General features: G+C 39.1%; 1 protein-coding gene across 2 annotated transcripts in view; it reads left to right on the forward strand.

The window, feature by feature from the left end:
- KLF12 (KLF transcription factor 12) overlaps positions 1–16273 on the forward strand; it is a 476625-nt gene that overhangs the window by 147487 nt on the left and 312865 nt on the right. Inside the window, exon 2 of one of the 2 annotated variants that reach the window (XM_066380776.1) lies at positions 7194–7257. The exons of the other annotated variant lie outside the window; for it this stretch is intronic. Coding sequence (XP_066236873.1) covers positions 7225–7257 — 33 coding nt within the window. The 5' untranslated portion in view covers positions 7194–7224. The remainder of the gene's footprint in view (positions 1–7193; positions 7258–16273) is intronic. 2 annotated transcript variants of the gene reach the window in all.

Consider the following 16273-nt stretch of genomic DNA (forward strand, 5'->3'; position numbering starts at 1 on the left):
CTGTTCCTAGTTCTCAGCAAAGTTTAAGTGGAAAGAAGTCAGGACACTTGATATATATGTGTATATATCAAGGTAGGTGTGTGTGTGTGTGTGTGTGTGTGTGTGTGTGTGTGATTTTATAAATCATATAAATGCAGGGAGTAGGAATAGAACTGATGTCTGTTGAACATCTTATATGTGCCAGGCAGTCTGGTGTGCATGTTGTATACATTTTCCTTTTCAATATTCCTAGCTCGCTCCCTCCCCCAACTAGGTTTTATTATACCAGTTTAATACAGAGGAAAGGGGAGGGTGTGAAAATTAAACAACTTACCCCCAAGTCCCATTCTCCCCAAATGTTAAAGCTAGTGTTCATTCTGTCTGATGTTCACACCTGGATCTTTTCCATCACAACATTCAGCCTTCTTACACATGGGGTGAGGCGTGTCATTCATCCATGTGACATCCTGAAAGTCTGGGTGTGCAAGTGTTCTTGACGTTTTCTTTTTGTCATCTGGATTGACTGATGCGTCAAAGGAGGGGTGGAACTGTGTGCTTGTTTTGTCTCAAGGAAGGGAGGTAATGCTTGAAAGTAAGGGTTATCATTTATTATAAAATATGTCCAGGTAATAATCTGCATTGAAGTTTTTTTATCTCTTTTTAAAAATTCATCAGATCTTTGGCCCTGGCCGGTTGGCTCAGCGGTAGAGCGTCGGCCTAGCGTGCGGAGGACCCGGGTTCGATTCCCGGCCAGGGCACACAGGAGAAGCGCCCATTTGCTTCTCCACCCCTCCGCCGCACTTTCCTCTCTGTCTCTCTCTTCCCCTCCCGCAGCCAAGGCTCCATTGGAGCAAAGATGGCCCGGGCGCTGGGGATGGCTCTGTGGCCTCTGCCCCAGGCGCTAGAGTGGCTCTGGTCGCAATATGGCGACGCCCAGGATGGGCAGAGCATCGCCCCCTGGTGGGCAGAGCGACGCCCCATGGTGGGCGTGCCGGGTGGATCCCGGTCGGGCGCATGCGGGAGTCTGTCTGACTGTCTCTCCCCGTTTCCAGCTTCAGAAAAAAAAAAAAAAAAAAAAAAAAATTCATCAGATCTTTGCTATGATCATCTTGTGTCAATAAATCTAATGGAAATTGGATTACTTATTATAAAAATAATTTCTCTATGGATTCCACCTACCCTAACTGAAATGATGTCTATTAAAAGTTTGAACATTCTTAAGAATTATTACTTTGCAATAAGTAATTGTGAATCATGAATTTATATGTATTTTATATGTAGATATTACTTAGAATATTATATTTTGTATTCCAAAACAGAAAATAAAAACTATTCTTTCCTATTTATTGTGAGAGGCATATCTAAAATCAGATATCCTCATGGACTTGATTTGCTGTCTACCAATGGCCTATACTAAGAAATATGTGAACACGAGTTTCCTTCTCTATAGAGAATGACAGGTTCAATGGAAATCCCTGTGTCTTTTCTCAGCAGTAAGATGTCTTATGCTGTACAAGTTAGAAGAGATACATAGTGTCACCTGTCACCTAGCAACAAGCTTACTGCTTTGTGTCTTTTCACTTTAAGTCAAAATAGGTATGAAAACCTAGTACTTAGATTTGCATTTATCTCTAGAAATATTTAGATTAACCTTCAAATATCTTTAGTTCCCAAGATAACTCACAACAGATAAAACCGAAGTAACTTTACATGAGAAAAGGCAAGTTATATATCAGAAACCTTTGATACATAGCAAGGCCAGCATGGATCTGTTCTGTAATATCTCAAACTTAAGTGCCTGTTGAGTTCCCTGACCAGCTTTAAAAAGTACGGTAACTGAAGTGAATGCGTATATAAAAGTTTATTATTTGACTTTTAAAAATCATTATTTGAAAACACAAGATCATTGCTAATGAAGCAGTGATTTGTAAAGCAGAATCTAGAAGACAGAATTCCAAATGGAATTGCTGTATCAGCACCAGAATTCAATTTACTCAAAACAGAGCAACTCAATTACCTTTGTGTGGAGAGTGGAATACCCTGACTGGTCAGATGTCTATAAACACATTTATAACCTGTTTCTTCTCTGTTTAAAGATACATTAAGGGATTCTCAGAGGAACTAGAACTAATGAACTTATGAGTCCTGAAGTATTTACAGTGTATTAAACACCAACCTTTAAAGACTGAGAACTTAATACGTGATGAAGATCTAGTACCCTATTACTACAGGGTGATATAAGGCTTGTATTCTGAGGTAATCATTCCAAAGTAATTCATTCATGGAGCTTGGGGAGCATCCACTTTCATTCTGGCCAAGGTCATTTCTGTTGTTCAAGGTAGTCTTTTATTTTATTTTATTTTATTTTATTTTATTTTTAGAGAGAGACAGACAAGGACAGAGAGGAGAAGCATCAACTCATAGTTGCAATATTTTAGTTGTTCCTTGATTGCTTTCTCATATGTGCCTTGACCAGGGGTGGGGGGTGGGGGGCTACAGCTGAGCCAGTGACCCCTTGCTTAAGCCAATGACCTTGGGGTTTCCACCTGGGTCCTCAGCATCCCAAGCCAATGCTCTGTCTACAGCACCACCCTGGCCAGGCCAATATAGTCTTTTTAAATTTTTTTAAAAGAAGCTGGCTGACCAGGTGTGGCAATTTTACAGAAAAAAACAACAGTTAAAAGGGAAAAACTTAGAAAATCATTCTCTATTGCTTGTATCTATTAAAGAGAAACAGGTGTAATTAGAATTTCTCAGACTCTTCACTAAAACACAAGCATTTACCAGTGGTTCAAGACAGCAGTATTTTTTTGGTCTAAAAGTTCACCTAAAATTCTTTCCAAAATATAAAAATTTATGCTTTTTCTTATTTGTCATTTTTTTTCTATTGAAATAAGTGACCAACACTTTGCTTTTCTTCCCTTGACAACTGAGAATTGTTTTGAAGCAAAGAAAGGGAGTACCAAAACCGTTGGTGATGAATTTTTTACCACATTGACTTTTAAAACTTCCTGGCCTTGGGAAGGTTTACTTGATAATTTCACATACCTATTTGGAAAAGCTAAGTAATCTTTTAATTAGGAAATTGATATTAACTGTTGTAGGAAATTTGCCATTTTCCTATTTTATATTGTGGCCTGATTGTGATGTGGATTTGGGAAACAACATAAAGGCCCCGTAGCATGAATAAGATAAGAGATTCATCTGTTCTGCTTTGTGGTCTTGATTTAGGGATTCTTTTTTTTCCCCCTGTTTAATACCTGGGCTGTTGATTAAAGAGTGACTGATTGCTGTACAGACATTAGTTTGATTAGGGTAGGTGGAGTAGACAAGACAGGTTATTATCCCTGCTGCTGTGGAGAAGGAAATTGGGCCTCAGAGAGGTCGAGTGATTTGCTTAAGATCACACAGCCCAGGGATGGCAAAAGTGAGACTAGGGCAGGTCTTCTCAAGTCTACACTGTGTATTTATTGTCATTGGTGCTACTTAAAGTGTTAGGGGTATAGGATGGGAGCTGCAGAGGCAGAGCTGGTCTTGAGTGCTTGCTGAGGCACTTGCAGTAAATGGAAAATAGCATTGTAACAGGCTTTCCCCAGATTGAAACCAAAGAGCTGTGTACTAAGATTTGGGACTAAGGGCATTTATAAGGACCCTGACATTATTTAACTTGTTACCTTGAGTACAAAATCGACCTCTTATGATCATCATCAAATGGATCTTAAAATAGTTCCTGTACTCAACTCATAGAACTGCTTTCAGAACAAGTGATATCATTGGGTTACCTTGTAAAGCGCCAAATGCTGTGAAAATGTGTGATACTGTATTTAGTTCAAATAATATAGTGTTTTAGCAGACTAATTGTACCTAAAAAGACAAATGACATAATTAAAGCTCTAATTATGATACTTGGGTAAGAGCTATTCACAAATGATATAAAGGAAGTTTCCCTTACTTGATTTTCCTGTCATTTTTCATTATTAGCTTTGCTCTTTCAACAGCGTCTATTGACTGCCTAAATTGTGTATTGGGGAAGAGATGTGGGAATGGCATTGTGCTAACGGCACTTGTTTCTTCTCCTGGTGGGAATATAAGTTGGTGTGGCCTGTTTAAAAAGCAATTTGGTGATATACTTTAACAGCCTGAAAAGAATTCATATTATTTTGATCCAGGAGTTATATAATTATATTCTAAGGAAATAATGAACTAGAGCAGCTAAGTATAGGATGTAGCATGACTGGGTAGGGGTGAGTGGTTGAAGTCTCCCCTGGGCTTTAACTCCCAGTCCCCGCTTTCTGATTAGAGTTGTTCTGAAGAGGGCATCCTTCCTAGCCACAGTCATTCCAGCTGGCAGAGACCCGGGTGAATACAAGATGTACACAGAAGGGCGGGTAGTTGTTGCTGGTGATAGCAATAAATCGTATCAGACAGTGGAGTATCCCTACAATGAAGTACTATAAACTAGATTAGCACTAATAAATCGACTCATATCAAAATGCTCATGGGGGTATTAAAATATGGAAAAAAAACCCCACCAAAATAACACAACCACCTTTGAGATCTGAGGAACCAGAATGTAGATTAAAAGCCAGTTTTGAACTACTGGGTACATTTTGCTAAGAAGTTGGAGCTGATTGGCTTAGCTATAGTTTGAAGAAAGGACAGTATGTGTTTGGTAAGAATGCGATTGTTGCCTGACCTGTGGTGGCGCAGTGGATAACGCATCGACCTGGAAATGCTGAGGTCGCCGGTTCGAAACCCTAGGCTTGCCTGGTCAAGACACATAGGGGAGTTGATGCTTCCAGCTCCTCCCACCTTCTCTCTCTCTCTCCCTTTCTCTCTCCTCTCTAAAAAATGAATAAAGAAAAAAAGAAAAAAAAAGATTAAAAAAAAACAAAAAACAAAACAAAACAAAACAAAAAAACCCAAAAAATGCAATTGTTTAAACGACTTCTAAATTCTTTCATGTGATTCTGTATTATGGCTTCATAATATAAAGTAGAAGAATTATACTCTAAATTTCAAGTGAATATTTCTAGTTTACCACTATTGTATTAAAATATTACATTTATATGATATTGCTTTTTAGTAGCATTTCTAGTGGTAGTAAAAGCTCTAGTATATGTTAGGAGGTGTTTTTTGAGACATGAGACCTACAAGAGAGAGACATATAGAAACAGATATATATTTAAAACTGGAATAAAATTAAAAACGAGGTCCGCTCACAGGCCAAGCCCATGGAACTTGTGAATGCTGCATTTCCTTTAGGGCCTTATGAGCAAGCGAGCTCTTCTTCTTCTTCTTCTTTTTTTTTTTAAATGAGAAGTATCAACACATAGTTGCTTCACTTTATTTCTTCATTGATTGCTTGCTGTATGTGCCTTGACCGGGCAAGCCCAGGGTTTCGAACCAGTGACCTCAGCATTCCAGGTCAAATGCTTTATCCACTGTGCCACCACAGGCCAGGTGAGCTCTCTTCTTTTGTTCGAATGTATGGAAACGCATGCAGAGGAAGCCTGGCCCAGCACTGCGGTACAGACATTGGCTCAGAATGTCTAAGGACTCCAGGCGTGGCCCCTCTTGAGTGCAATTTCAAATGAAAAGAATAAAAAATCTCAACTGCATCTAATAAGCTGGCTTAAGCAAATGCCAAAGAAAATTTGCTTCATGAAATGGAAATTCTGAACCAAATTACATAATACTCAGAAAAAAACAAATAGGGAGACTTACAAGATAGATCCAGATGGGACAAATGGTGCATTTTAATCAGAACTCTCCAATCCAGCAATGTTGAATTATATTTGGGAAGATCCAAGTGGTCCTGGAGATTTGGAAGCTTTTAGAGACCATATAAATCAGTGGTCCCCAACCCCGGGCCATGGACCAGTACCAGTCCATGGGCCATTTGGTACCAGTCTGCAGAGAAAGAATAAATAACTTACATTATTTCTGTTTTATTTATATTTAAGTCTGAACAATGTTTTATTTTTAAAAAATGACCAGATTCCCTCTGTTACGTACATCTAAGACTCACTCTTGACGTTTGTCTCGGTCACGTGATACATTTATCCGTCCCACCCTAAAGGCTGGTCCGTGAAAATATTTTCTGACATTAAACCGGTCCATGGCCCAAAAAAGGTTGGGGACCACTGATATAAATAATTACTTTATATTTGTTTAATTTTTTCAGAGGTGACATGTATTTACTTAGATGAGTTTATTTTGGGTTTGTTTGTTTTTTTTTGTATTTTTCCGAAGTAGAAGCAGGGAGGCAGTCAGACAGACTCCCCCATGCTCCCGACTGGGATCCACCCGGCATGCCCACCAGGGGGCGATGCTCTACCCATCAGGCCGTTGCTTCGTTGAGGCTGGAGCCATTCTAGTGCTTGAAGCGGAGGCCATGGAGTCGTCCTCAGCGCCCGGGCCAACTTTGCTCCAGTGGAGCCTTGGCTGAGGGAGGGGAAGAGAGAGATAGAGAGGAGAGGGGGAAGGGTAGAGAAACAGATGGGCACTTCTCCTGTGTGCCCTGGCCGGGAATCCAACCTGAGACTTCCATACGCTCTACCGCTGAGCCAACCGGCCAGGGCTTAGATCAGTTTTTAGAAGTTAACTTGGATATTGGCCAACATGGAGCCACTGAAAAGTGTCTCATTAATTATTCTGAACATTTGTATCAGCTGTAATGAGATTAGAAAGAAACATTTCCTCTGGGAAACAGAATGAGTAAGAATCTCTTAGTTGCTGAGAAAAATGGAATCAAGTGCTCCAGTTGGAGTATTAGTGAGTCCTCTTTCATATAGTAAATTCACTTTTCAACTGCTTTCTGCTGTGTGTTCTCCTCAAGCTTCTCTCTGTTGCATCTGCCCTTCTTTTCTTTTCTTTTCTTTTCTTTCTTTTTCTTTTTTGTTTTCTCCCTGATACTTGTCCAGATTTTCATTCTCTTGTCCGGGATTTGTCTCAGTGTCCTAGCTGGTGTTTCTGCCTTTCTTCCCCCATTTCTTCATTTTGCCCTTCACATAGCTGCTAAAGCTTGAGCAGGAAACCAGAATGAAATGAAGAAAAAAATATTGCTCAGCTGTTATTTTTATGTCACTCTGCTAATTAAGAACTTAAAGGATTGAAGAATTAGGATATTCTCTGTTTTTTCCCCCAATGCAAGGACTTATCAACATGTGGAACATTTTCTCATTGTGTGTTTTTGTCTGGTTTATTTGCAGGATCAATGTGACTCTAGAAACAAATGGATGAATGAATATCCATATGAAGAGGAAAACAATTAAGGTTGGTTAGTCAAGACTGTATGATTACAGTGAAAATCCAATTTTGAACCTGACTTTTGAACAGGTATTCTCCCATTAGAGCACCACCTTGTCTGAATATGAGAATGGTCAGCGCTAAGACAAATGCTTCTATCTGTACTATGTAATTTTTATTTTTATTCCCTTAAATATAAAGAAATTTATGAGGAGGCAAACTGTTTGTGCAGGTCTACCTGTCTTCAGTTTCCAGAACTCACATTGGTATTTTAAGAAACTATTTTCAGCTAGATATTAGAAAATGGTATATACCAACTGATACAACCGATCATGGGGACAAAGGCAAAAAAAGTAGTCAAATTGTATTTAATATACAGAAGTTCCTACAAGCATAATCCTAGTACCAACATTGTATGGTACATGAATGCTCTCAGGTGCTGTACCCGCAGTCTCAGCTTTCCTGAGAGGAGTAGGGTGATTGTGAAAGGATTTTAACTTTGGTTTCTCACAGACACGTAACAATATGAATGAGAAGAGGAAAGATCCAATGAATGTCAATAGTAGTAATCAAATGCTGGGTATCACTTTATTTGTGGTAGTTATTTGAGCTTTCCTTGTACTACATACTGATTTTAATATACAAATCGTAGGTAATGTTAATACAATATGTGAGACTTGCCTTCCTTTCATAAGGTTTATATACACTGAACAGGCCTAGTAGACACGCACGTGCCTTGTAATTCTTCATATAGCTGCACAACCACATAAAATTTCATCCTCTCCTTCCCCCAACTACTTCTCCTACTTTTAAACTAATATGCATTGTGCCATGTGCTTTTCTACCAGCCTGCCTTCACAGTTACTAACAAGTAATTTTTCAGGTTCTCTCTTTCACTTACTACTGCCTTCCTCCCTCCTCATTGCTAAAATTGCTCCTTTCTGTCTAGTACATGCTTGTATCTGGAAAATTTTCAGATTTCTAGAGGGAGTGTTCATTCAAAGGTGAAACAAGGGAGACTTCTGGGTGTGATTGTAATGTTCTTTTTCATGACCTCAGTCTTGCCTGTGTGGGTGCCCTTTGTGAAAATTAACTGTGCTGTGCACTTATTTGTATGTAGATCAGTAGTGTGTTAGTGAACGGGCTGGAGGGGCAGGGTCAGGAGGCTTCATCTGTAGGGTTTGTCCGTTCTGTGGTGTAAAACTCCACTAGGGCTCATTTCATAGGTTTAACAACTAGCTTGCAGGAATCCTTAATATTTAACAATTGGCTCTCGTGAGCTGGGGTTGAGCTTGCTCTATCTTGCACACCATTGGTAATTTCATTTATAAAGTAAAGTCAGACAATTTTACAGATCTCCTTAAGACACATAGGGCAAAGGTAGTAAATTTAAATTTTCCTGGTTCATCCCTATGTAAATATGCAAACCTTCACTCATTATCATGCAAACTGTATTTATCTCTTTCTTATGTATGCTGATATGTTACTTTATATTTTTGTTCAATTGTTATTAAATTTTTATGTTTCAATGGATTATTGTTAGCTTTGTAAGTTTATGCATTTTGACAGTGTCATTGTTCTGTAACTAATTTTATGGTAACTGAAGGTGATGGAAAAGGGAATCACTGTGTTACTTCTTTCCCTGAGGATAAACTCTGAAAATATTACCATGATTGACTGTAATATTTTATATGTGATTCACTCTAAATGATTGTGCCAGCTTATGTAACTCATGAGTTTATGTCTTTATAGAGGAAGGAGCAGTGAGTATTTCACTGAATATGTTTGTACCATTGAATTATTTTCTTTCTGTTGCTGTTTTTTATATTTTGGATTCATCCATATTTTCAGTCATAGATGCCTTAGAACAGAATGCATTTGATGCTTATTTTTAAGGCAGTTTGAATCTGGTGCTATTGGGTTTAAAAAGTTTTGATTCTGGGAGAAAATTACAGAGTTTGAAAATTTATCTTTCCTAAATATCTCAAATATAATGACAAGGTCAGTAAATTTTTTCCTGATTATAGAGAAGATCAGAAAATACAAGAAAGTATGAAGAGGAAAATTAAAATAAGTTTTAATAACCAGACAAAACCACTATTAATATTTGTAAAAATACTTCTGATCACATAATGTGAAAGTATGTGTGTATTTCTGTGTAAATATATACACGAACATACATAATTTTTAAATGCCATCACTTTTTTAAAGATTTAAATGTACAGAATTGATTATAGTTTGTAGAACCATATCATCATTGACTTATGCAAAATCTTTTTTTTAATCATTTTCTTTTTAAAGTTTTTAATTGAATTTATTGGAGTGACCTTGGTGAGTAAAATTATACAGGTTTCAGGCGTACAGTTCTAATAAGATATCATCTGTAATTACATTGTGTGTTCACCACCCCAAGTCAGGTCTCCCTCCATCACCATCTGTTCCCCTCTACCCGCCTCGCCCGGTATTGAGATGAAGTTTAAAAATGTTAGCAGTGAAAGCAACATTGCCACTGTCTACATAATTGAAAAGGGATTTGAAGATGGCTCATAAAACTATTTTGTACTTTTCCAGTTTGCCAGTGGTGGTAAAATCTTGCCAAGAGTCACAGAATATCGTACTGTGCCTTTGTGCTTAGGTTTTACATTTTAAACAGCCTGAATAGCATTTGCAGAATTTCTGTTGTGGCCATACCAAGAGGCTCACTTCCAGGAGCCACTTCATCTGCCTTTCTCTTAAAAACAACAACTAATATATATATATATATATAAAACATTAAGTTCTTTCTTGTATTACTTAATGTAGTATATATATATTACATTAAGTTCTTTCTTGTATTCAATTCTTAAGTTTTATCTTTTACTCGGTCTCATTGCACTTGAATTTGTCCATTTACCGCCTGCCATTAGAAAACATCAACTAAATTCTTTTTTTTTTTTTTTTTTTGTATTTTTCTGAAGCTGGAAACGGGGAGAGACAGTCAGACAGACTCCCGCATGCGCCCGACCGGGATCCATCCGGCACGCCCACCAGGGGCGAAGCTCTGCCCACCAGGGGGCGATGCTCTGCCCCTCCAGGGCGTAGCTCTGCCGCGACCAGAGCCACTCTAGCGCCTGGGGCAGAGGCCAAGGAGCCATCCCCAGTGCCTGGGCCATCTTTGCTCCAATGGAGCCTTGGCTGCAGGAGGGGAAGAGAGAGACAGAGAGGAAGGAGGGGTGGGGTGGAGAAGCAAATGGGCGCTTCTCCTATGTGCCCTGGCCAGGAATGGAACCCGGGTCCCCCGCACGCCAGGCCGACGCTCTACTGCTGAGCCAACTGGCCAGGGCCTCAACTAAATTCTTAAAAATTCCCAGTCATCCATTATTTCTTGCTCACAAATATCTGCATAAAATCTGGTCTATATAATCTCTTAAGTGCATTTCAGCAGTTGCTGCCATTGTGAGTGAGGTGGCTTCTTTGTGGACATGGCTCCACAACCTGGCTTTCTTCCACTTGTTTTCTAGCCATTGCGGTGTGTTTACACGTGCTTCTCAGCAGCTGGTTTAGAGCAGATGTCCAAACATGTGCATACATACACATTTGTGTCGCTTATCATGGTTCACGTGAAAACGTTGCTCTGTGACTACCTCTGATGAGCAGCTCCTTAAACCATCCAGTGTAGCAAAGGGTGACTGCTACTTCTTGTGTTTGGAATCTAAAAGGACAATAGCAAGACTTTCTAAGAAAGCTTTAATTCCCTATTGAAAAGGAAAACTTTGTTTCATAGTGATGGACACATATAGTGTGGTTACTTTAAATTTATTTTTCATGAAGGTCTAAATCTTCCCCCTTCACACAGGATAGAAAGATTATAGTGGCAGCCGTGCAGCCTTTCTTCCATTTTGAGCTAAGTAGACACAGTTGCTCAGAAAGCCCCAGTGGCGGAGGTGAAACATGTCGGCAGACGTTTATGTGGACGGGCTGCCTACTCTGTAAACATGAATCAGAAACGCCAAGTCAGGGCTCTGCAACTCTCCGTCTGTGTGATCTGGACCAGTGACTTCTTTCTGAATTTTACTTTTCACATCTCCAAAGTGGAGCTAATAACACCTGTCCTACCTATTTCAAGAGTTGTTATGGGAGTGAAAGAAAATATGACATATTTGTGAAAACAGTTTAAAGTTGTAGAATTCTAAAGGTTTGTGTGGTATTGATACTATTATTTTTACAGCCTAAGATAGAGATTCACGACTTTGTAGTGTGAATTTACATCATGATGTCAACACTTCTAGAATTGGAAGTGCCCTCAAAGGTCTCTGACTCTCTAGCACAGGGGTCCCCAAACTACTGGCCCATGGGCCGCATGCGGCCCCCTGAGGCCATTTATCCGGCCCCCCACCGCACTTCTGGAAAGGACACCTCTTTCATTGGTGGTCAGTGAGAAGAGCATAGTTCCCATTGAAATACTGGTCAGTTTGTTGATATAAATTTACTTGTTCTTTATTTTAAATATTGTATTTGTTCCCATTTTGGTTTTTTTTTTTACTTTAAAATAAGATATATGCAGTGTGCATAGGGATTTGTTCATAGTTTTTTTATAGTCCGGCCCTCCAACGGTCTGAGGCACAGTGAACTAGCCCCCTGTGTAAAAGTTTGGGGACCCCTGCTCTAGCATGTGCTTGGTTTGTGGTGGCCTTCTGTAAGAGTTGGTTATCTCAGCGTTACATTGAGTACTCCTTGGACTTCCCTACTGCATGTGGGCATACACTTATATATAAAAGTTCTTCCTCTTATTGAGCCAAATCAGTAGTTTTGATAACGATAGGAATTCAGCTGGTATATCATATATTTATTCATGTATCAACCTAAATTAGGTCACTCTTCTGTCAAGTCACTTCACCTTTGGTGTGTAATTTCTCTTATCTGGGAAATTGGAACAAAATGATATACAGGGAGTTGAGAAAGATTATGCAATAATTGAAGTAGAGTAATGGCTTCATTATTTGAAAAGATAATGCATTGCTCATTTAAAAAACATTAAAACGTGCAGGGCCCTCTCACCTCCCTGCCCCAAACCTATTAACATCTGGTGAACATTTACAGCATCTCTGTGTGCATATATACAAGTAAATAGAAGCAGTTTTATTGAAAAAGAATATTTATACATTATATTTCTAAAGAAGAGTTATTTTTTACTTCGCTTGTAATATATATGTGGAAGAAATAGAAAATTTAAAATGAAGGACTATAGGTGGAAAGAGACTTTGCATGGGGGGCGATGCAGTGTGTAGAGATGATGTTATATTGAGTGGGACACTTGAAACTTAAGTCAACACAATAAATTTAAAAAATAAAATAAATGAAGGACTATATATATTAATTTCTAGTTGATATCCTTTCACCGAAGTGATGCTGTTTTATTTAAGAGTTAAGGGAAAAAAACAAAACAAAACCCTAATTTTGCAAGCTCTGATAATTTTTTTCTTTTTTTTTTTTTTAACAGAGACAGAGAGAGTCAGAGAGAGGGATAGATAGGGACAGACAGACAGAAACAGAGAGAGATGAGAAGCATCAATCATCAGTTTTTTTTCTTGCGACACCTTAGTTGTTCATTGACTGCTTTCTCATATGTCCTTGACCGTGGGGTTACAGCAGACAGAGTAACCCCTTGCTCAAGCCAGCGACTTTGAGCTTTGCTCAAACCAGATGAGTCCCGCGCTCAAGCTGTCAACCTCGGGGTCTCAAACCTGGGTACTCCACATCCCAGTCCAACGCTCTATCCACTGTGCCACCACCTGGTCAGGCTAATGACATTTCTTTCTAACTACGTTTCTCTCCTGTTTTACTTCCTTTTTAAAAATGAGGTTTTTACTCTTTATTTCTGATTGTTAATCATAATTATGGAAGCTATTTCATCCTAATTTTTATTTTTGTCAGAAATATGAAAACATGGGTTTAATATTATCTGGCATCTTGTGTTACTGTGAAAGCTGACACCAAATGATATTTCACTCATTCTTGTTTTGCTTTTTGATCAGACATCCATGGACTATTTTTAGTAAGCTAGAAGTTAGTAAATTCATTGATTTTTGTCTGGTTTTCACCATGCTGTATTAGTTTTTCTTGGCTTCTGCTGTTGAAGTCTGAGAAGTAGTCTGTTTTTAGTCTTCAGATTTTAAAATTATAATTAAAATATATTTTCTATTTGTTTTGTTTTCTTCTTTAGTTACTCTAAAAATATGTATAATGTTGCACCTTGGTTTTCCATATCTGTGATCTTCATCTTTAACTTATTTTTCTTACTGTGCTTTTCCATTAAACCTTTTTTTTACTATGTTTTCAGTCAAATTCTTTATTATTTTTTCTTCCTAAAGTAGCTTTTCATCTCTGTAGTGTTTTATTTTTTGTAGTCCATTAAATTTTATTGTTTTACACAATAATGCTTTTTAAATGTAATTTTTAAATTCATTTTAATTTTTTTGGGTGACACTTTTAACAAAATTATATAGATTTTAGGTGCACAATTCTACAGCACATCATCTCTACACTGTATTGTGTGTTCACCGCCCCACGTCAAGTTTCCTTCTCTATAGTATTTTATAGCTCTGTCAGCTTATTTTCAGCTATTTCAGTTACCTTTTTTTAAAAAATTTTTATTTTTTTTATTTTTTACAGAGACAGAGAGTGAGTCAGAGAGAGGGATAGACAGGGACAGACAGACATGAACGGAAAGAGATGAGAAGTATCAATCATTAGTTTTTCGTTGCGTGTTGCAACACCTTAGTTGTTCATTGATTGCTTTCTCATATGTGCCTTGACCGCGGGTCTTCAGCAGACTGAGTAACCCCTTGCTGGAGCCAGCGACCTTGGGTTCAAGCTGGTGGGCTTTTGCTCAAACCAGATGAGCCCGCGCTCAAGCTGGTGAGCTCGGGGTCTCGAACCTGGTTCCTCTACATCCCAGTCCGACGCTCTATCCACTGCGTCACCGCCTGGTCAGGCTCAGTTACCTTTTATATTATATCATCTGAACCCTTGTATTTCTTCCTTGAACTTTTCTTTTTTTAAAGAAAGACTCTTTTGTCTGTAATTCTGTTTTGAGTCCATGACGTGTTATTTGTCTCAATTCTTCATCTGTTTCCTTGGGTAATTTCTCTTGTGATGTTTGGTCTTTTGCTTACGTTTCTCTCTTACTTTTTGGTATTTGCAGCTTTTCTGCAGAGTCCCCTTGTGGACTCTCTGCTTGTTATGTATCTTTAAATGGGGCCAGTAGTTCCTGATATTGCAAGTAGCACTGTGGGCAGGGGCAGGGACATTTTGGCTATGGGCTAGATGGGTCCAAATCTTTGATCTGAGCATATTTCAAAAACTCTCTAAATAAAGCTTGTCACTTCTAGGGTCTTCCCTCTGTTCCCATTGTACCGCAAAGCCTCTGGAGTTAAAGGTTCCCATCTCCCTTTCTTTCTGCCACTTCTAGTAGACCCCTGATGATGGAGCCTGACGGCAAAATGTGAATGTTTGCTCTCAGTACCATTTCTCTTCTTTCAATGGATAAGCCTTTATTGACTGTGTCTTGATTGAGGTCTTATGTGTCAGCTTCCAGGGCCTTCCAGATTTCACAGGCTGTGGCCAAGATGCTCTGAGATTTAAAGGAAAGGTATAAAATGCCTTAACGTTGCCAGTTTTTATTAAGCTATATTTTGGATGCATTTAAGGGACCCATAGAGAGAATTGAGTGTACATTAGCATTTAAGAACTTGGTTCTCTATTCGGGCCTCCTGGGTTTCGATCCTGACTCTGCCAGGGCTTCAGCTGGCATTTATATCTCATTGTCACCTCTGTGATGTGAGGATGAAGGTGACGATGATGATAATGCTTACTCCCTAAGGTTGTTGTGAAGATTAAAATGGGAAAAATGCTAACACAGTTGCCTATTGCCTAGCAGTTACTAAGTGCTCAGTAAAATGGCCAATTTTATTATTTTAAGGCATGCTATGTTTAGAATGTAGTTAGTTTGGTTTTAGGGAGAATTTGCAGCTCAGGCCAGTATTTGTATATTTATTTTTCCCTTGACTGGAGGTATGCTGGGATGGAACAGGATGCTTGGGGATACCAGGTATCCTATTTCATGTCACCTTCTCTTTTAGGGTCTGACTGGGGGCTTTCAAATTGTTCTATGTTTATAAGAAATAGATACATATGGCTTTCTTAAAAATTTTTAAAAAATATTTTAATTTTTTTTATAAGGGAGAGGTGGGCAGACAGAAAGACAGACTCCTGCATGCACTCTGACTGAGATCCACCCAGCAAGCCCCCTATAGTGTGATACTCTGCCCATCTGAGGCTACTGCTCTATTGCTCAGCAACCAAGCTATTTTTGCACCTGAGGCGAGGCCATGGTGCCATCCTCAGCACACGGGGCCAATGGGCTCAAACTATTTAAGCCATGGCTACAGGAAGAGGAAAAGAGAGAGAAGAGGGGTAGGGGTGGAGAAGCAGATGATCCCTTCTCCAGTATGCCCTGCCTGGGAATCGAACCCAGGAATTCCGCATGCCGGGCTGATGCTCTACCACTGAGCTGGCTTTCTCTTACAGGAAATAAAATCCTTGAAGACATTGGCTGTGCTGTGGTAGTTGGTACATGCATTATTTTCCTCACATAATGTTGACAACTTCTCTTGTATTAGTGAATTTGTATTGTATTAGTCTTCTTTAGAGAAAAAGAACCAATAGAAGAGATATGAGGTATATATGATTTATTGTCACATCATTAAGGAGACTGAGAAGTCCTGTGATCTGTAGTTCCAAGGGCCTTAGGACCAAGGAAGCCGATTATGTAAATCAAAATCCAAGGACAGGAGCAGGCACAGATCCCAGTTTAGGCAGCAGGAAGGGACTGCATTACCCCGTTGTCTCCTTTTGTTCTGTTAAGGCTCTCAACATTAGATGACGCCTGCTCACAACCTGGGAAGGGCAATCTACTTTCTGAGTCCACTGATTCGAATGCTAATCTCAACCAGAAAAACCGTCACAGACATACCCAGAAATAATGTTTAATGTGGGTACCCTG

This window comes from Saccopteryx leptura, chromosome 4 (genome assembly GCF_036850995.1).
Source record: "Saccopteryx leptura isolate mSacLep1 chromosome 4, mSacLep1_pri_phased_curated, whole genome shotgun sequence".
Classification (NCBI taxonomy): Eukaryota; Metazoa; Chordata; class Mammalia; order Chiroptera; family Emballonuridae; genus Saccopteryx; species Saccopteryx leptura.